This window comes from Thermothelomyces thermophilus, chromosome 3 (genome assembly GCF_000226095.1).
Source record: "Thermothelomyces thermophilus ATCC 42464 chromosome 3, complete sequence".
In the NCBI taxonomy this organism is placed as follows: domain Eukaryota; kingdom Fungi; phylum Ascomycota; class Sordariomycetes; order Sordariales; family Chaetomiaceae; genus Thermothelomyces; species Thermothelomyces thermophilus.
In genome coordinates this window covers 2,377,007-2,395,526 of record NC_016474.1, presented here as the reverse complement: position 1 = coordinate 2,395,526, position 18,520 = coordinate 2,377,007, and the positions used below count along the sequence as shown (strand labels likewise).

Below are 18,520 nucleotides of genomic sequence, written 5' to 3'. Positions count from 1 at the left end.
CTCGCCCCGAGAATCGCACAGGCACAGATAGCAGTGACACGAATTCGCGTCTCGCGGCTGACGGACTCGACATCAGGAGCGGCTAAACTCGAAATTGCAGTCCAACCAGGGCTACCGGGCTAATAAAATGAGGATAGCAGCTGACAGGCCTCTATGCCCTTTTTTTCGGTGGAATTCTTAGGGAGGGAGCCGTCGATCCAAGTTGGGCGAATCTCACCGCCGCATCCGGTTTAACCATTTAATGCCCTGTGATATCGAGAACCAATCTTTTGGCAGCCTCACCATCCTCAGCAATGGCCATGTCATTGCCGGACCACGCTGAGCCAGCCCCCACCCCTTCTGGCCCCCTCTCCCTTAACGACGGAACAATGCAGGTAGTGATGCAGCTGTTCAGAGCCTGAAGGCCCCCCCCCCCCCTTAAGGGAGCAGATAATGTTGCGATTCGAAGGCAAATGACGAGATGCTAAGAAAAAAACGTGTTAAATCCTTGTGAGGCCTTGTTTTCGCGAGGAGGTTTTCTGGTTTGACCGAGTTGGACTCCAATGCTTACTCTGCAGTGTCCGATTCCGCTCTGCAGAATGCTACGTGCCGTCCCTGCAGGCGGCAGGGCGGGTCGCTGACGTAACGTCGGTGTGGTCTGCGTGGGACATTGACACGCTAATGTATGTATAACCTTGTCGTCGTCGCAGGCACGTCTAAGACCCGCTTAGAGGGTAGCCAATAGACCCCATTTCGTCTGTCCTTGGCGTTTGCGGCAAGGAAAAGCGGCTCAAAGGTGATCGGGGACCTTTTTTTCTTGCGATTCGTTTTGTGCAAAACTTTCGCTTGGTGTCGCTTGGCGAGCCCGGTATCAAAAGACTGGATAAGGGAGGGAGGAGAAGAGAGAGAGAGGGGGGGGTGGGGTGACCGGGGGAAATTAGTTAGCTATGCGAGGTTACTTGGCTCCGAACGGCGCGATCCTGCCATGGCCGACACTGCGGACTGACCCGAGACGAAGCGCTATCGACCGATGAGGCTGAGGCGCCGCTTGGCTCCAATGAGCCCTGACAAGAGTAAACCCTCGCACCAGAACACTCCCACCATAAGCCGGTCGATTGGCTTTGGCCGAGGCTTGGTCTGGAGTCGTGTCCTGCATGGAACTCTCGCGCCCCAGAGAGAAAAGGCCGATTGCGATTTCCGGGTGATCAGTTACTCGCCGATGGTCCACTAAAAATGGTTGGCATTTCGGGATCTGAGCAATCTGTAACTGCCCGGCCTCCATGCGGCTGGCTTGTGTGGCCCCAGCGCTCCGTTCCTGGGATTCCCCGGCAGTTTCCTGTTGAATGCGGGGTGTTCCAGCTCTGCCGCGACCCAGAAGGAACACGGATCCGTGGATTGTCGCCAAACAACTCGCAGATTCCTCCAAAGCTGTGCGGATCGAGAACGGCGGCGGTACCCCGTACTCCGTGCTTCGTCCGGAGGGGCGATGTGAGGTATATTTACCGTGCCGTGCCCCATGCCTCTCCCCCACCTTAGAGCCATCCATTCTCCTCTCTTTTCGCCCGAACACACAGAGCACGAGGGGGAGCCCTGGTACGGTGTGCTGGGCTCTGCCGAGGGTGAAGTTTGAACCCGTCTTATTCTAAAGAGGGTTGGGGCTGGGAAACCGTGACGGTTCATACATTCCCAACAAAAAGTGGTCTCGATACGGTTAGAGAGCAATCGTATAATGATGCAAGAGTCGGCGAACGGAGAGAGACCCGATGTTCTCCAACAGCAAAAAAGAAGAGGGGGAAAAAAAAAAAAGAAAAAGAAAAAGCCTCGTGCGCTGCAGAAGTTTGGCTGTCTCGGTTTCACCCATCAATGCTAGGCACCTTCCAAACCGGCTGCTTACCTGACCTGCCCTTTACCACCAGCTTCCCACAGTATTGAGGGCGTAGCCATGCCTAGGAAGCCGGACATTGCAGGCGACAGCAGCCAGCAAGTGATTGATTGGTGAAGGCGACAAAGAGCCGAAGAATAGGATGCAGCAGATACCGAGCTCCCGACAGAGGCTCCTCGTGGAAAGATGAGGTGCTCCTTCCAGCGCCTGAAGTGAGCCTGCGATTCGGCCATTTTCGACGAAGGGGTGTCTGCACAGAATGGGCGACCGAGAACTGGCTTGGATCGTAGTCAGTGGAGCAAACAGCGGGTCTCGCATCCGCGATGGACACCCAACAGGGGTGCCCCGCAATTTCAGTGCCTCGACATTGCATCCCGTCGGCGATGGATACCTTCAGATCCTCCCCTCCCCCTTCCTTCACTTCCACAGCGTGCCCCCGACTGTGTCGCATCCGACTGCAGCTGGAAACACAAATCCGAAAGATACCAGAATCCTTGCAGACTGCGCATCCCAAAAGAAAAGGAGAGTCGCTGTTCCTCAACATCGTACAAGCGTTGGGCTCAAAAACGCTGCGGCCTGCACTGAGAGAGAAGTCGGGTATTGTGCATACATCCGTACGTAGCCTAGCTCGGAGCCCAAGCTGCTGCTGTCATTGCGGCTCAAACGAGCCTCACCCCGGGCCACCTCAGCTGCAGCACAACTTCGATGAGCCGCAGCTTTTTCCCAACGATTGACGCGATTTAGCCAACCTCGCATTCTCGAACAACATCCCATTTCGTCGTGCCCATCGTGCCAGCTGGCAAGGTGCTCGGGGTTAACGACGCTCGCTACTCCCTACCCAGCTCGTTTATTCGGGCGCGACTTTTTTTTCTTTTATTATTTTAACCTTCTTTTTGAGCCTCTCTTGCCGAACAACCCCAGCCGTTACGGGGCCTTTGAGCCGCATTCTTGCGACGGCAACCCAGCCACACACCCCCCTCCCCTCACCGTTCCCGACGAGTCTGCAAATTACCATCCCCCGCTCAATCAACCGGTCACGGGATTGCCTTCCGTTCCTCTCATCCCTAGCACAGCGCAACGCAACCTGGAACCTGTTCTGAGCGACCCGCCGCCGTGTTACGCCGCGCTGGCTCCGTCGGTCTTGTCCTCGGCCGCTGCTCTGCAGCCCTCCTCCGCAGCCCCTTGCCCGCCCCTTCTCCCATCCCAGCCACGCTTTACTTGGGAGCTGCTGCTGCGCCCGGACAGCCTCGCTCCGCCCCGCTGACAAACTGGGTCGACGGATCTTTCCGCAGAGAGAGAAAGGTCGATCCCACCGCGATCCTGGGGAGCGCTGCTCCTAAAGGAAAGCCGAGCTCGTTGAAGGCGCGTTTGGGATTGCGGGCTCTGTTGCTTCCCGACTTGCGGCCCGGACCCGGCCGCCGATGGCGAGCTGATGCACGATTGCTCTATGAGCCATAGCGCTGAGTATTCCTCGAAGCAATGAGTACGCCTGCTGCTGCTGCTGCTCCCTCCCTCCCGGCTGCCGACGTGTACGAGTCCGATGACGGTTTACTCACCAACAGCCCGCCTCTGGAGCCGATCCGTCCGAAGTTGCAACCATCGCCGAGCCCGGCTCCCAGTCTACCTTCCTCCTCCTCCTCCTCCAGCTCTGCTAGTCCCGGCAAAAAAAGGCCCAGACGCCGGAGAGGACCGAAACCGAGCCAGGCCGATTCCATTCTGCTTGGCACTCTCGACAACTTCCGGCACGAGACTGCGGTTTACAACGTCAGTTGGGCCTTTGAGACCGAAGACGCAGAGGACGCAAAGGACGCAACGGACCCAGGTCTTCGCAAAAAGTCCATGTCACGCCCTGACGCCTCTCCCAGAGAGCAGCGCGCCCATGTAAAACGTGATCGTGACCAGCCGAGCAGGGAAGGCGTGAGAGAGGCTGCGAACGCACACTCCCCACCCAAGGAGGACATGGGCGCGTTTGATTTGAAATCTTTGGAGTCTTTGGCAGCCGGTGCCCTGGCCGCGGTTACGGAACCTCAGCTCTGGCCCAACCCGGGGCCGACGCCGCCCACCACCGAGAATGACGTTGTCGGCGAGAAGACGTACCCAGCATCTACACCCGGCATGGCGGTGTACTCTAGGCGGGACGCCTCCCGGCAATATGAGCGGAATGGCCCACAGCCGATACCTTCTCCATACAGCCCTCAGAGCGTATACTCGCCACGAGATCCAGGGGCCACCCCGTTGTCGTCCAAGATGGACCCGAGGTCGCCGACTAGCAGCATACACTCTAGCAGTCATAACGAGGGCCTGCCGCCCATCCAACTCAACTCGCCGAGGTGCGATGGCAACGGACAGACGCTGCCCTCGATCAGGTCCCAGCTTGGAGACGTGCCCCGGCTCGCCGGCAGCCATGCCGCAGGAAGTGGGATGGGAGCTCCGCATCACGGGTTTCCGGGCTCTCCACCGGCTCCCATGCAGCCACGCCTTCCGTCCATACAGTCTCAGCTCTCATCACCTCCCACGCGGCCCGGCGATCCCTATCTCGACCCCCATTCGCCGAGTCGTCCGCCTGCCCCTCCAGCTTCGAGCTCGTACTACTACCGGCAAGCAAACGGCTTACAACGCCCCCGCGATTATGCCAACACTTCTCCAGAAGCAGCAGCAGACTCGCACCAGTCCGGTGCTCCGCCGACGACATCGGGTCTCGACCGGATGAGCATAGACAACATGGCGATTCAAACGGTTGGAAGTTATGTTTGCAAGGTTCCCGGCTGCACCGCCCAGCCCTTCCAAACGCAGTATCTGCTCAACTCCCACGCAAACGTGCACTCATCGGCCAGACCGCACTATTGTCCCGTCCCAGGATGCCCTCGCGGCGAGGGCGGGAAAGGTTTCAAGCGCAAAAACGAGATGATCCGGCACGGCCTTGTGCATGAGTCCCCGGGCTATGTCTGTCCCTTCTGCCCAGATCGAGACCATAAGTATCCCAGGCCGGACAATCTCCAGAGGTAAGATTTTGCGCATTCTCTCTCTCGCTGCATCTAGGTCATTAAACTAAAAATTACCCCAGGCACGTCCGGGTTCACCATGTGGATAAGGATAAGGACGATCCTCTGCTCCGCGATGTCCTTGCACAGCGACCAAACGGACCAAGTCGTGGACGTAGGAGAAGAGGGGCCCCAAGCTGACGCTCAGGCTCCGTTCTCAAATCTCTTCCTTCGGCTTTGCTCCCTCTGACAACTTCTATTCTATATCCATCTCTCCGTCGCAGCGATTTCAGCCGACGCTCTGTCAACGTCCCTTCTTGCCGGCGGTATGGATATCAACAAAGGGCGGCTTCAGAGCCAGGCACGGAGCGCAGTTGCTGTTGTCCGATTACCTCGACGCCACACGCTGCTGCCATTCTGTTCGCCATCATTCTTTTTCTGGTGATTCTATTCCCTTTTTTTCTTCTTCTTCTTCGGTACTTTGGCGTTCGTTGGTGGACTGGGAGAAGGCCCGAAGTCCTCCACGGCCGCATACGTCTCTTCAGCTTGGGATTTTTTTCCTTTTTTTTTGTCATTGTTATTGTTGCCTGCTATTATGGACTGGCTTGTGTGGGAAGATACAGGGGTCTGGGGCGTCTGCGGCGTTGTGGTTCACCATCGCGCCATATACCACATTTTTACTGTTCCACTGCCATTTGCGCAGAACGAGAAAGGGTCAAAACTGGATGGAGAATTTCTTTGTTTGAGGGGGAAAAAGAAGGGATTTGGCAGTCGACGATACCATTTGTTTTTTTTTATTTTTTTATTTGCTTTTTCTTTTTCTCTTGGACGAGCCTTATGGCGGCCCAAACAACAAAAAAGGGCGAGGAAAAGAAATGGAGGTACAGGAACGCAATATGCCAACATTTGCTGCAGTGATTTTAGACCCAGGACAGTGGCAATATGGCGGAGAGCCTCAACGGCAGAAGAGCGATCATGAGATTAGATGCATCAGACTCAACTTACCATTGCCCTAATGTTCATTTGAAAGTGACATGACCTCCTTAGGTGCGCCTGGCAGGCACTCCAGGTAACTGCTGCATACTCCGAGTGATGATACGGTAACGCCTTTTCTTGCGTTTGATGCAGGTACTCAACGGAACGTCGCTAGAAAACCGCAACCCCTCAACATCCCCAGCCGAGACTATCCCACCCACGAAAGGTAGCGTGCCAGGACGAGCCATCAGGGCCAAAACGACAACTTTCTCATCTCACCCTTTTCCGATGCCCGACCACCTCACACAGTTCGCCCAAAGCCCAGTCGATCATCAACAATCCTCGTCCGCGACCTCCCACCCACCGACCCGAACCGCCGCGTCGCTGAACACCTCCACCTCGACTCCGCCGCCCGCGTCGCCCCCAATCTGCTCCAGCACCACCCACAGGCCCCCGCCGGCCCGGACCGCTTCCGCATCCACATCCACCTCCCCCGTCCGCAACCCCATCCCGGCATCGGCGAACTCCCCCTCCCTCGAGACGGCCAGCACGCTCCGGCGCGGCCCGGCGCGGCCCACCTCCAACGACACGCGCACTGCGCCGCCGCCCCGGACGGGCCCGGACGAGGTCGATCTCGAAGATGGGGTCGAGGAGGACGAGGACGAGTACGAGGTAGGGGCCGGAGTCGGAGTCGGGGTCGGGGTGGAAGTCGCGACGGCGCTCAGCCGCGTCAGCCGCGTCACCTCCACCGGCGCGCGGAGACGGGACGACGCCCGGCCCCGGCGCGGCGCGGGCACGACAGGCGGGAGCGGGGTGCGCAAGCGGCCGGCGACGGCGGCCGCGGGGACCGGGATGATGCTGCCTGCCTTGGCCCCGGCCCCGGCCCCGGCCCCGGCTCGGGCCTCGTTGAGGGGGATGGAGGTGGAGATGCGCAGCGTGTAGGGAGCCAGTTGGCCCGGTTCGTAGGTGCTCAGCACGACGGTGTAGGTGCCGGCGTCGAGGCGCTGGTGCGAGGCGCACGCGTGACCGAGTTGGTACTCGGCGCTGGCAGCCTGGATGTCGCGGCCCGAAAGGGTCGTGATCCGCTGGGGTACCGGGGTGGCCGTCGTGGACGGGGAGGTGTAGAGGACGGCGATGTGGACGGGCAGGTCGCGGGCGGAGGTGCTGAGCACGAGGGTCAAGGCGGACGGGGTGGGAAGGGTGAGGGAGTACTGCGGGTTGGTGAAGTAGGTCGGGTGGGAGGCGCTGCCGCCGGCGCTGCGGCGCGTCCAGGCGCCGGTGAGAGAGGTGTTATAGGGGAGAGGATGGGACGCGGGAGCGATGCTCAAAGGGTCGGCGGAGAAGAAGGAGACGGTGAAGGAGTAGGACGGGAGGGGGAGCTCGGTCTGGGTGATGACCAGGGTCTGGGGGGTGCCCGGGGTCGGGTTGTAGCGGAGAAGGGTGTTGGGGCTGTCGACGTAGGGGGTCTGGTGGAGGCGGCGGCTGGGGTCGGGCAGGGGGACGCGGGTGCCTGGAGGTGAAGTCGCGTAGAGTGCGAGGGCCATGAAGCCGAGCTGCTTGGAGACGGTCGCTAGTGAGTCGTCGCCACGGTCCCTTTCTGCCTTGCGTTGGCGCAAGATCTCGAGCTCGCCGTCCTGCCAGTGGCGGCTGAGCAAGACCCAGACGGGACTGCCAGAGGGAGAGAGGACGCTGAATTGCGGGTTGTGGGTGAAGACGAGCTCCTCTGTTTTGTCGCACATGTCCCACTTGAAGTGGTGGTCCTGACGGTGTGCAAACATGGCGGGGTTCCAATTTACGTAGAGCGAGTCGAAGTGCTGCAGCACGTCCTCAAAGGCCATCCAGAACTGATTGGACGCATCGCCGGTAGTCGACCCGACGGTGTGCGTCTTGAGCGTTGCTGAAGACCCGACGCCTGTCCAGACTAGGCTGTCAACCCAGGGGTTCTTGATGAGCAGCAGGCGGGAGTTTCCCTCCTTCTTCAGGTCCATGACTGCATAATCATGTTCCCTAACCAGGCCCAGCGCCTGTTCCTCTTCCGGCAGCATGTTGCCCGTCCCTAGGGTGAGAATAGCGTTGCCCTCATCGTAGGCCCTCTCGATCCTGTTCCAAATCTCGTCGAGCTCGATCTCATCACTGGCGCCGAAGGTTGGTTAGCCCGGTGTGCGGCCTTCTCAGAATGGGTTGGGTGTGGCTTGCGCACCTCTGGAGAAAGATCTGTTCGGGAACCCACCCCGTCAGAGCGTGTAGGTCGGTGGCGGAGTTACTGCCAGGGAAGTCATAGCCGCCCCGTATCTTCAGGTATGCTTTCTCAACCAGAGCCGGCCATATCAACCTGGGGTTTCGCCGGTCGACGACATACAGAGTGCGGTTGGTTTTGGAGGCGGGCAGACGGTCGTCGATGACGACGTGGCGCCAAGTGCCGTTGAAGTACATGCGGAATACATACTTTCCGTTCTTGGATAGAGCGGGCCGTAGTTTGTCGTGATCGAAGGGATACATGAGCGAGCCTAGCAGCTGTTTTGGCACATGTTAGCCATGGCTCGGGGGAGAGGCGCAAGACACAACCTCACCGAGTCTTTGGTGGGCCCGAGATGGCGAGCAGCGGCACACAGACCGGCCACAACGGAGCAGTCGGTGGCCAGGTCCTGGGCCAGGTCCGTTTCTGCCTTGGCGGACATGAGCTGCTCCAGGTCTGCATCAACACCTCCACCATCCTGGGACTCCATCAGTTCAGCAGGGCGCCTCCATCCGGCAAAGATGGCCAGCTGTTCGGCGGAGAGGGTGAAGGGCGAGGGGTCGCTTAGGGTTGTTGTGTCGTCAGCATTGGAGCATACGGGTCAGTCGCCGTCGTCCTACGCACGTGAAAACCGGAGTGTCGCGATCCGAAAAGACATCGGGGCCAGGGGCACTCTCCCAGGGCGGAAACACATTCCCATGCAGCCGCGAAGCTCTCAGAAGGATCGTCTTCTCCGCTGTGGTGAGCGGTCGGGTGGACTCGGGGACAGGTGCTCTGGAGGTGTCACCGGCGACTTGTTGAGTGTTCGCCTTCAGACGCTCCCCGAGGGCAATCAACTCGGCGCACTTCCTCCTGAAACGCTTGCGGTCGGCCGGATATGAGGCCTTGCCGGCGGCCTGCATATACAGCTCGGCAGCGGCGATGGCGTGCTTCAGGGCCTCCTGGCCGTGAGCTGTCGCCAGACGGCGCTCATGTTCCTGGTGTGGCACAGTCAGTCAGCCGCCCATTTCCTGGCCATGGACTCCGAGTTGTTTCCGTGGCTGAGGACATCCTCACCAGCGCTTGGGCCTCCATTGGCGTTCCGGCCGGGAATTGACACGCGCCCGCATTGGGCGCTTTTCGAGATTTTTTTTTTTTTTTTTGGCGAGTTACGCTCCGGGAGAAAGTAGAGCACTAGATGTATATGTATTCGTACTGTCCTCCGTGTACCTGTCAGTACAGATCAAGACCGAGACGCAATTTTTGAGAACCGTGAAACTCCAGAGTTGCCTGCTCGTCGGTACGCGCGCCTGTCCCGATTGATACTCTTGGACTCAGCCGCATGTTACTGCGTGGCATGAGCAACGCATGGAGTCGTGTGCAGTGTATGTACAAGGTAGGTACGGTCGTTGGTGGGGAGCTGTGTTGCTGACTGAATGGACGAGAGCTGGTAACGGACATCAAGTGGGCTGATACGGCATTCCTATGTAACGCTTGTCTGTACTGTACAAACAATCTGGTCCTGATATGGTACGGCAGTCTCCCGTACTTCGTATTGCGTATGAACGAGATGTACCTACCTGGTATGTAGGGCATGAAATGTGTAGCATCTCGCGCATTTAACCATATGTGGTAATCTGACGATTGCTTCCACTCGAGGTCGAATTGACCTTTCCCAGTTTAAAGATGTCGTGACAGGGGCGGTAAGTCGACGCAGACAGAGCTCAAACTGGGAAAGCCAGAGGAAGGGCGGTTCAAGATAGCCAGTAATTCCCTGGACACTCAGGACCGTCCCGTCACTCTGACTGAGCGAGCCTGTCGATTTGAGACGATGGGGACGTTGTCTCGGGCTGGGAGTCCCCCATGAATCGAGTCAGTCTTCAGTCAATCCAGAGACCGTTTCGGTGGTAGGTTGGAGGAATGCCCGGGGAGTGGAGGCTGTGCAGGAAAGAGGTACATACCTACTATGGAGTAGTATGGAGCTTACACAACGAGCGGAGCCGCCCCCCCAGTTGCTCTTTCCCGCACATGTGAAGGTCATCTCCAGAAACCAATCGAAGGCCACCAAAGTATTGAAAGTTGCAAGCTATTTCCCACCCATTACCTTTCAATCTTTTGGGGCCTGCTGCGAGAGAGAAATTCAGTCAAAGAAAAGACGTCCTTCCTCTAGTCGCTTGGTAAGAAACGCAGGCTGTGGGCTGTGAGAGCGAGGCACGCGTTCACGCAAGGGCGGGCTGGTTGTATGCATGTATGTACTGTACGTCTTCTGCAGGGCACTATAGACGGGCAGGTATGTACTGTACCGTATGTCCTGTACATACATTCGCGCGGGATGCGTAGGGGCCTAACTGTGTATACCGTACCGCCTACTGAAAACCCGGAAAGGCGGGGAATATCCAGATCTTCGAAATACGCGAAACGCCGAAGCCAGCAGCAGCCCGAAGCATGGAAGACTACCCCAAAGTAATTGCGCCAGTTCGCCATGACCCAAATCGCATGTCGGCTCGGTCATTGCACGTCTTTCAATATTTTGAGGGACAGAAAAGTCACCGACATCACAATCGTTTTGACATGGTAGGGGAGGTGCTGAAGATACGGAGTACCAGTGACGTGACCGCCATACCCGCTGAAACCCCCTCGGTACCCCCTGGCCCGTGAGCGGGGGGCCCTGCACCGCTCCCGAAGCCTGGACCGAGGTTGACGGCTACACAGTCCCGATATCACGGGCGCACGAGACCGGGTCAAATACAAGGGACGGCTTCTCTTGGTGGGCGTTGCATTCCAAGTCGCCATTTCTTTTGCTGTTATTTTTTTTCTTGCTCTTTGTCCGGGGCCGGGTTTTACCTTACAAGAGCTCGATCTGCAGTGTTCGTTGCTCGCTGCGGCTTGCCGAGGAAACTGCCGTCGCCAGTGGAGGGGCGTTTTGCAGAGCCGAGACCGATTCGTCGCCAAGCTTGACTCTGAACTTCGCACAATCCGTCCGGATCGCCGTGACAACCGCCGAGGCCACGACCTTGCGCGAGGAGCGCCCCCAAGTCCCATACGAGGACCAGAGGATATTGCAATGGCCGTACAGTCAAAACCTGCCCCCATTGGGCCCTGGGGCAAAGCAACGGCCGGCGCCGCGGGCGCAGTCCTCGCCAATGCGCTTGTGTACCCTCTCGATCTGTACGTCGAGCGTGACTTAGTCGCCACCGGCGCTGGCACTGGCTAACGGCATCGCGGTCTAGCGTAAAGACGAAACTTCAGGTTCAAGTAAAACCCACCAACGCCGAGGGGTCCGACTCAAAATCCGCCGAGACGCACTACAAGGGCACGTGGGATGCCATTTCCAAGATCGCATCCGCCGAGGGCGTGACGGGTTTGTACGCCGGCATGGGCGGCTCGTTGATTGGTGTTGCCTCGACGAATTTCGCCTACTTTTACTGGTACTCGGTCGTCCGCACTCTCTACTTCAAGTACGCCAAGGCGACAGGCCAGCCGTCTACCGTCGTCGAACTGTCCCTCGGCGCCGTCGCCGGCGCGCTTGCGCAGCTCTTCACGATCCCTGTTGCCGTGATCACGACGCGGCAACAAACGCAGAGCAAGGAAGAGAGGAAGGGCATCATCGACACTGCGCGCGAGGTGATTGAGGGTGAGGACGGCATCTCGGGGCTCTGGAGGGGGTTAAAGGCGAGCCTGGTCTTGGTGGTCAACCCCTCCATCACCTATGGTGCGTATGAGAGGTTAAAGGATGTTCTGTTCCCGGGCAAGAAGAACCTCTCTCCTTGGGAAGCTTTCGGTAAGCCAGGCCATTGCTGTGGATGCTTGCAGCGTTCAGGAAGTATTGACAGGCTTGTCTAGCTCTTGGGGCCATGTCCAAGGCACTCGCCACCATCGTCACGCAGCCCCTGATCGTGGCCAAGGTCGGCCTGCAATCGAAGCCGCCACCGGCGCGGCAGGGGAAGCCGTTCAAGAGTTTCGTCGAGGTGATGCAGTTCATCATCGCGAACGAGGGCCCCCTGAGCCTTTTCAAGGGCATCGGGCCACAGATTCTCAAGGGCCTGTTGGTTCAGGGTATTCTGATGATGACCAAGGAGCGGTATGTGGCGCGGACCCGCGTGTTTGGCCAACTGTACTGACATTGTGACAGTGTCGAACTCATGTTTATCCTCTTCGTTCGTTATCTCCAAGTCATGCGGTCGCGCAGACCTGGGAAGGCCGTCGATCTCGCGGCTGCCGCCAAGCTCGTCGCTCCCGTCACGGTCAAATAATCACTATTACCTTGCTTTAGCCGGGGTTGTTTCATTGTGGTGCCTCGCTGCAAAGTCTGAAATGCTGTCACTGTACAAGAAGCACGGCTGGGGCCTGTGGAGCGGTTGTCGGGAAGGGTTTCTGCTTTGTACATGGATACCTGCATATAGATTCTTCATTTTCTTTCTTTCTGGCATAATGAGGATTTTGCATGATTGAATGAAGAGTCGAGTCCTAATTATGGTTGATGTGTTGATGGAGTGGTTAGACGTACGGATTACTGTGCAAGGAACAACCCCTTCGCCGTTACACACTACGCAATACAGTGGTTCTGGCTCGAACGTTCACGTATTAAGCCACAACTCGAGCCCCACCCTAGCCACACCCACCAGATTAGGGCAGCCAAATTTCTCCCACTTTTGTGCGCAAGTGACTTCCTTCGGTTGTTGAACCTTGCACCCCAGCTTCTTCAGACTCAGTCATCGTCAGTCGGAGCCCAAATCCATCACAATGGCCAGTACGTCGCGTTTCATATTCCTTGAAAGGCTGAATTATTCACATACTGACAATTTGCAGAGTCCAAGAACTCGTCTCAGCACAACCAGTCGCGCAAGGCGCACCGGAACGGGTACGCAACACGAGCCACCGATACGGCACCGCAATGAGAACCTGGATGCTAACAGCGAGATCGCAACAGCATCAAGAAGCCCAAGACCCAGAGGTACCCATCCCTCAAGGGTACCGATCCCAAGTTCCGGAGAAACCACAGGCATGCGCTCCACGGCACCGCTAAGGCTATCGTACGACCCGACCGCCCGTCACACCTGCAATGCAAGAAGCGACCTGACTAACACAATTTATAGAAAGAGTTCAAGGAGGGCAAGAGGGAGACCTGCTAAATTTTATTCTTGTTTGCTGGCGGCGCACGCGATACGGTTGGAGAGGACACATCTTCGGGCATGTCCTTGACGAAGAAGGGATTCTAGGCGGCGACGATATTTTTTTCTCTGCCCCGCCGATTACTGGGCCGGTTGTTCGAGGTGTTATTTAGGGCGTCATTTCGATCAACCCAAACGGAATGCATACGACCTCCGCGCAGAGAAGCGGATCTGCCGGGGTGCTACCCTCTTCCCGATTGCGGGCACAGCTCGATTGGGGCCGGACCGGCCCAAGCAAGACTGTCAAGGTTTGTGATGCTGATTGTGTGTCGAGCGACTGAGGGCGACAAGCCCGACATCCTTCCTTTGCGTTGCACTTTTCAATCGTTTCTGAGTGCTTTCTCTCTTTGGGGCATCATGACAGCGAAAATAAACGGCATTAGTGTGTACAGCTCTGAGCTTCTTCCCATGCTCATTCTGCTGAAGGATTATATCGTGCCAAGATGGACCTGCCTCACTATTACCAAACACCCCTGATCTTCGTCCGAAAGGCTCGGGTGCATGAAAGCGCGGCTACATCCACCTTTATACATTTTCATCAGCTTCGGCGCCGGTGCCTTCTCTAAAGAGCCAGAAGCTTGCTCAACCTTGGATAACCATGGCCATAAATGGTACACTTTACTTTAGCCTTGCTAAACAAAAGGGGTGAAATCTACATGTTTCCATCGAATAGTGGACCGATGAGGAAGCCTATGATTGAGGGTATCTCTACCGTTCGTGACGAGAACAACGAATGGGAAGGAATGTTTTGTGTCAGTGTGTATACTTATAAGCCAGTCAACCCGGCCGCTTCTTCGAGTTTCATCGAGGCAACGTTGCTCAGTTGCCCTTTATCACAGATGAACGTAAGCGAGCAGTTATACCTTGCTGTCATTCTAATTAGCGCCTCGAGATGGAATCATAAGACCTGCTCGTGTCATGACCGTCGGCATGTTTTACGTGCCATCTGTTTGATATCCTGGCTACCGGCAGCAAAGTCGCTCAAGAAAAACGCCTGTCTCTCCGCCGCTAATTCTGACAGCACCGCCGTTTTGCACTGGTCCCCGGCGCGGCTCGGAGCGGCTCAGGAGAGTCACTAAGGCGGAGGTTCGTGAGCACAGATAGGCCTGGACACGAACAGTAGGGTAAGCGACGGGGAGTTGTCTATCTCTCACTCAACCAAGATCCATGTTTCTCGCATAGAAAATTACCCGATGGAGCATTGTCCCGGGTTTCCATCGTAAATTTGCCTGACTCCTATCTTTAAATTCCAATGCTGCGCCTCAGGTACAAGACTTCACTTGAAGCGGGGCTGGCCCGTTCTGGAAGAGACAATGCGAAACGTTCCCTGTGGACCCGAATCCCTTGAGCTCGCGCTTGCAGTGGTGCGAACGTTAGTTAACGCTAAAAGAAGCGGTTGGTCAGCCTCAGGCCCTCCAGCTGGATCGGATGGACCAGGGCCCGCTTTCCAGCGAGGCCGCACGAATCTTCTGTTCCCTCCGATCGCTGCCTTCCTTGCAGCCCTGCCAGGATCTGGTTCTCCGAGTCCGTCTCGTCACGCAACTCCTCCATCTGCCTCTCCTTTTCGGCCTGCTGCCACATCACGAACCCGTCAACTTCTACTGGTTCAGGCCGGAACTAGCAGTCCTCCTCCTCCTATTCCTTTCGGCACGGATCTTGTGAATATTCGGGAGCTTTCTTAATGGGTATGTCCGACTTTTTGTATTTTCCCCTTTCCCTGATTGCCTGATCATTCTCTCGTCGTCTCGTCTCCTTGGGCGGATTTTGCGAAGAGGCGGGTTCGATTCGACTCGAGGCGGGCACCGCTTCCAGCTCCGACCTCCTTTGTCTGTGCATCTTTACCTGATCTACGGCATTTGCGCATTAAACGGCGACGAGCATTGTGCTCTTGCAGCTGCCGGCCCATCAAGAACTTGCCCCAGCCTTGCACCTTCACCCCAAGATGTGCCCTCGACACACCGCATCCCGGCACCGGCTTTGCTAACCTCATCCTTCGCTTTCAACAGACCCTCGTCCCCTCCCATAACCTTTTTTCTCGCGAGATTTCGATCCTCCTTTGAGGCCAGCGGGTTACTGCAGGAGTTTTCGAAAGTCTACGCGCCTATTCGTATCCACTTCCGCATCGGTTTCGAAAGTCCCCCTTCAACAGCGAATCTAATACCCACCGCATAATTTGCCTTTTGATCACGCCTGCGAGATTCTGCTCTGGTACGTACTCTACGCGCAGGCGGGCCCGTGGCATGAATTCCGGTCCTGCCAAATGGCGAAACTTCTCGCAGTCAGAGTTAGCTAATGCTGAATAGCCGCGAGCCCTGTTTCGGCTTTTTCTGGCACTCGGCACCGACCAATATTCAGAACCCACGCTTTGATTCTTTCAGCACCCTCGTTTATCAACCTGTTAGCTTGAGCCAGCCGACCCTCTGACGCCCAACCTCGGTCGCACGACAATTATGCTCAATATGTCCAACATCATGAGCAACCGCAACAGCACCCCCGAGGCTAGCAGCGTCTCATCGCTTCGGCCTCCCTCGTCGCGGGCAGTCGGCGCCAACAATCACGCCCTTCGTGCGTCTGCGGACATGGCCGCCCTTGGTGGACAGGCCGCCGCTGGCCGGATCCGACCTTCCTCCGATTTCTACGGCCAGGTGCAGTCAGGCCAGGGCCAGGGCAATTCTGACATGGATGCTCAGGATAAGCTTGCCCAGCAGTGGATCGCCGACATTGATCAGTATGAGACTACTCTGGAGGAGATGGCAGCCGCTACCCTTGACCAGGATTTCAAGGATGAGCTTAGCGCCATTGAGCAGTGGTTCCGCGTCCTGAGCGAGGCCGAGCGCACCGCTGCGCTTTATGCGCTGCTGCAGCAGACCACGCAAGTGCAAATTCGCTTCTTCATCCAGGTCCTGCAGCAGATGGGCAAGAATCACCCGATGTCGGGTGTGCTCTCGCCCGCCAACTTCGACAAAGGTACGTTTTCCTTAACACCATGTCCCATGTACGTGGTTCTGACAGCGTTCTGATGCAGATCCTATGTCCAACCGCCTAAGTGATGCGATGAACAAGCTTAGTGTTGACTCGGCTCGCAACTCTATGGCCCGCCCGAGCACTGGTGCGAACGTGAAGCGCCAGTCTGGCCTGGATTCGTCGACTATCAATGCCATGTTCCCCGACGCGGCCGCAGCCATCGCGACTGAGAAAGCCAAGTTCGCCCAGCAGACTGGCAATCCGCCCACCTCGACCAGAAATAGCCTGGTTGATAACCGGAACTCCTTGGTAGCGCCAACGATCTCGGCACCCAAGGACGACTCCAACGGACAGAATCCAGCGTCGCCTTGGGGCCCCAACGACCCCAACCGCCCCAAGTCGTCTTCGGGTCAGGCTCCCATGGGCCAGTTCGTGCAGCCTCCGCCATCCACGGGTGCTCTGAGGTCTCCTCGTCCCCAGATTTCGAGCAACACCAACATCCAGTCAACTACGTTGACTACTGGAGAGCAGCAACTTGCCGACCTCCCTCTCTTGTCCCCGTATGGCGCGAGTGGCAACTGGGCTTCAATGGTCAACACGCCAATGGTTGCCAATTTCAACCAGTCGCAGAGCAACAACAATGCCGACATGGTGGCCAATGCCACGGCCATGAAACTGGCGGCCCTCTCGACGGTCAACAATCGGTTCGCTCTGGACGATGTGCGCAAGTACCGGCGCGCTCGCTCCAACGATGCAGCGGGCCAGTCGCAGAATCCCCTCTCGCCGGGTGTTCCACCCATCCCCGGCGCGATCATGGTCAGCGAGCACGGTGTGGGTCGGGAGCAGATGGTGAATCTCCAGCAGCCGCAGAACTTGAGCTTTGCGGCCCATCGGTCGCGTCCCAACTCGCCGGGCATTGCGGTGCAGAACTACGGCCCGGCGCTGGCCTTCACTTCTCCACAGAACAACGGCTTCCTCAGTGCCTATGATGGAGCATCTTCGCTTATGAACAATGGACTGGCTCCAATGAACCTGGGTGCGTTCCCAATGGGGCTGGGCGGCCATCATGAGGGATACCATTCCGATCACTCAGAGATGGTACGTGGCCGTTCTCCGCGCGGTCGGAGAGGCACGTCCAAGCCGCCCGAGGACCCCACGGATCCGACCCTGCTGCAGGACATCCCGAGCTGGCTGCGGAGCCTGCGCCTGCACAAGTACACGGAAAATCTCAAGGACATGAAGTGGACGGAACTCATTGAGTTGGATGACAAGCAGTTGGAGGAGCGTGGCGTCAACGCGCTGGGTGCTAGACGCAAGATGCTCAAGGTCTTCGAGCAGGTCAAGGGTGGGTGTTCCATCAACAACTACTCGCGAGAGTGGCGGTGAAAGAAGGCTAACCCAGTCTCACAGAGGCCAGGAAGGAGGGTAAGCTGGGCTAGGAGCCCTCTTCCCTTTTCGAGACGGCGACGAGAACACAGGAAAGCGTTCTGGGGCATTAAATGGCTATACCGATGGGGTGGACTGAGCGACTTCCAGTCTTTCAAGAAGCATACTTGCCTAACATTCTTGCTTCAAGCCCGCGTGTACGCTTGGGAGTTAAGGTCGGGCACTTGTTGAGGTGGTTCGTGGTCCCTTTGGCGAGCGACATGGGCATTCCCACCTGGGCTTTGGTTGCGATCTGGAAGCCGGTACAATCGCGTCGCCGGTTGCACATGTAAAAAAGGGAGGGAATCTAGGTATTCACGATTCTGGGAGGGGAGCTGAATAGCGTAGTAATGGCGTTTCTACCCGACGGGTGATAATCTACGATTTTTTTCCTGCTGCTTTAGTCTTTCCGCATCTATACTGCAAAGGCCTCAAAGTGGCCGTAACGAGGCATCTCCAAGATCTTTCCTGCTTGAAGGTAAGGCACGTACGGGATGTATGTACGAAGTAACTAATAGTCAAGACCTACTGTGAAAAGGCAGCGCTATCCGCACTGTACAAACTGCTTCTATCATTCGACAACTTATGTCCTCGACAGAGTGTGCGCACGTACCGCAGGACTTTGTTATGGGGTCGAATGGGCTATATGCTCTCGCGTCCTCGTAATTATCTATGACCGATGTCCGAGTCTCGAGTTTGACCGAGATAGAGTCTTGAGTGCGGATTGGCGATGCGCACAGTATGTGTTTATCACGATTCTTTCTGAACCCGACGCAACTTCTTCCTACACTTGCAGAAGTAACTTAACAACTACTCACAACTCAAGTCTCGCTCAACAAGTCTTATCAAGCTGATATCGATGATTAATTGGAGAGACATTGTTCTCTTGATGTTGATTGAATAAGACAACAGTTGGGATCAATAGGCG

General features: G+C 57.0%; 6 protein-coding genes across 6 annotated transcripts; 5 read left to right on the top strand and 1 right to left on the bottom strand.

Annotated features, from left to right (window-relative positions):
• Positions 1-2,120: 2,120 nt before the first annotated feature.
• Positions 2,121-3,125, top strand: MYCTH_2126809 (uncharacterized protein; the record flags this gene model as incomplete). Its single annotated transcript, XM_003663006.1, has 2 exons — positions 2,121-2,305; positions 2,783-3,125. The coding sequence occupies 2 exons, from the start codon at positions 2,121-2,123 to the stop codon at positions 3,123-3,125; spliced, it is 528 nt and encodes a 175-aa protein (XP_003663054.1).
• A 1,202-nt stretch (positions 3,126-4,327) lies between these two features.
• On the top strand, positions 4,328-5,043 carry MYCTH_2061162 (uncharacterized protein; the record flags this gene model as incomplete). The annotated part of the gene is made up of 2 exons (XM_003663005.1): positions 4,328-4,863; positions 4,926-5,043. 2 exons carry the CDS (start codon positions 4,328-4,330, stop codon positions 5,041-5,043), a joined length of 654 nt encoding a protein of 217 aa, XP_003663053.1.
• A 919-nt stretch (positions 5,044-5,962) lies between these two features.
• Positions 5,963-9,192, bottom strand: MYCTH_2304446 (uncharacterized protein). The gene is made up of 5 exons (XM_003663004.1): positions 9,110-9,192; positions 8,678-9,030; positions 8,388-8,616; positions 8,018-8,331; positions 5,963-7,950 (listed from the first exon to the last, which is right to left on the bottom strand). The coding sequence occupies exons 1-5, from the start codon at positions 9,125-9,127 to the stop codon at positions 6,150-6,152; spliced, it is 2,715 nt and encodes a 904-aa protein (XP_003663052.1). The 5' UTR covers positions 9,128-9,192; the 3' UTR covers positions 5,963-6,149.
• Positions 9,193-10,734: 1,542 nt separating this feature from the next.
• Positions 10,735-12,640, top strand: MYCTH_2304442 (uncharacterized protein). Its single transcript, XM_003663003.1, has 4 exons — positions 10,735-11,200; positions 11,263-11,813; positions 11,876-12,113; positions 12,165-12,640. Exons 1-4 carry the CDS (start codon positions 11,097-11,099, stop codon positions 12,283-12,285), a joined length of 1,014 nt encoding a protein of 337 aa, XP_003663051.1. The 5' UTR covers positions 10,735-11,096; the 3' UTR covers positions 12,286-12,640.
• Position 12,641: 1 nt separating this feature from the next.
• Positions 12,642-13,670, top strand: MYCTH_2304441 (uncharacterized protein). Its single transcript, XM_003663002.1, has 4 exons — positions 12,642-12,782; positions 12,842-12,893; positions 12,963-13,065; positions 13,129-13,670. Exons 1-4 carry the CDS (start codon positions 12,776-12,778, stop codon positions 13,162-13,164), a joined length of 198 nt encoding a protein of 65 aa, XP_003663050.1. The 5' UTR covers positions 12,642-12,775; the 3' UTR covers positions 13,165-13,670.
• A 1,066-nt stretch (positions 13,671-14,736) lies between these two features.
• MYCTH_2315190 (uncharacterized protein) lies at positions 14,737-17,973 on the top strand. Its single transcript, XM_003663001.1, has 5 exons — positions 14,737-14,888; positions 15,210-15,411; positions 15,507-16,170; positions 16,229-17,512; positions 17,578-17,973. Exons 3-5 carry the CDS (start codon positions 15,663-15,665, stop codon positions 17,604-17,606), a joined length of 1,821 nt encoding a protein of 606 aa, XP_003663049.1. The 5' UTR covers positions 14,737-14,888; positions 15,210-15,411; positions 15,507-15,662; the 3' UTR covers positions 17,607-17,973.
• Positions 17,974-18,520: the final 547 nt, after the last annotated feature.

Coding starts and splice junctions, on each gene's coding strand:
- MYCTH_2304446 (XM_003663004.1), bottom strand. Junction 8,617..8,677: donor CGCGACACTCCGGTTTTCAC/GTGCGTAGGACG, acceptor AACAACCCTAAG/CGACCCCTCGCCCTTCACCC. Junction 7,951..8,017: donor GAACAGATCTTTCTCCAGAG/GTGCGCAAGCCA, acceptor CTTCGGCGCCAG/TGATGAGATCGAGCTCGACG.
- MYCTH_2304442 (XM_003663003.1), top strand. CDS start 11,097: ATGGCCGTACAGTCAAAACCTGCCCCCATTGGGCCCTGGGGCAAAGCA. Junction 11,814..11,875: donor CTCTCCTTGGGAAGCTTTCG/GTAAGCCAGGCC, acceptor AGGCTTGTCTAG/CTCTTGGGGCCATGTCCAAG. Junction 12,114..12,164: donor CTGATGATGACCAAGGAGCG/GTATGTGGCGCG, acceptor ACATTGTGACAG/TGTCGAACTCATGTTTATCC.
- MYCTH_2304441 (XM_003663002.1), top strand. Junction 12,894..12,962: donor CGCAAGGCGCACCGGAACGG/GTACGCAACACG, acceptor AGATCGCAACAG/CATCAAGAAGCCCAAGACCC. Junction 13,066..13,128: donor ACGGCACCGCTAAGGCTATC/GTACGACCCGAC, acceptor CACAATTTATAG/AAAGAGTTCAAGGAGGGCAA.
- MYCTH_2315190 (XM_003663001.1), top strand. CDS start 15,663: ATGTCCAACATCATGAGCAACCGCAACAGCACCCCCGAGGCTAGCAGC. Junction 16,171..16,228: donor GCCCGCCAACTTCGACAAAG/GTACGTTTTCCT, acceptor GTTCTGATGCAG/ATCCTATGTCCAACCGCCTA. Junction 17,513..17,577: donor GGTCTTCGAGCAGGTCAAGG/GTGGGTGTTCCA, acceptor CCAGTCTCACAG/AGGCCAGGAAGGAGGGTAAG.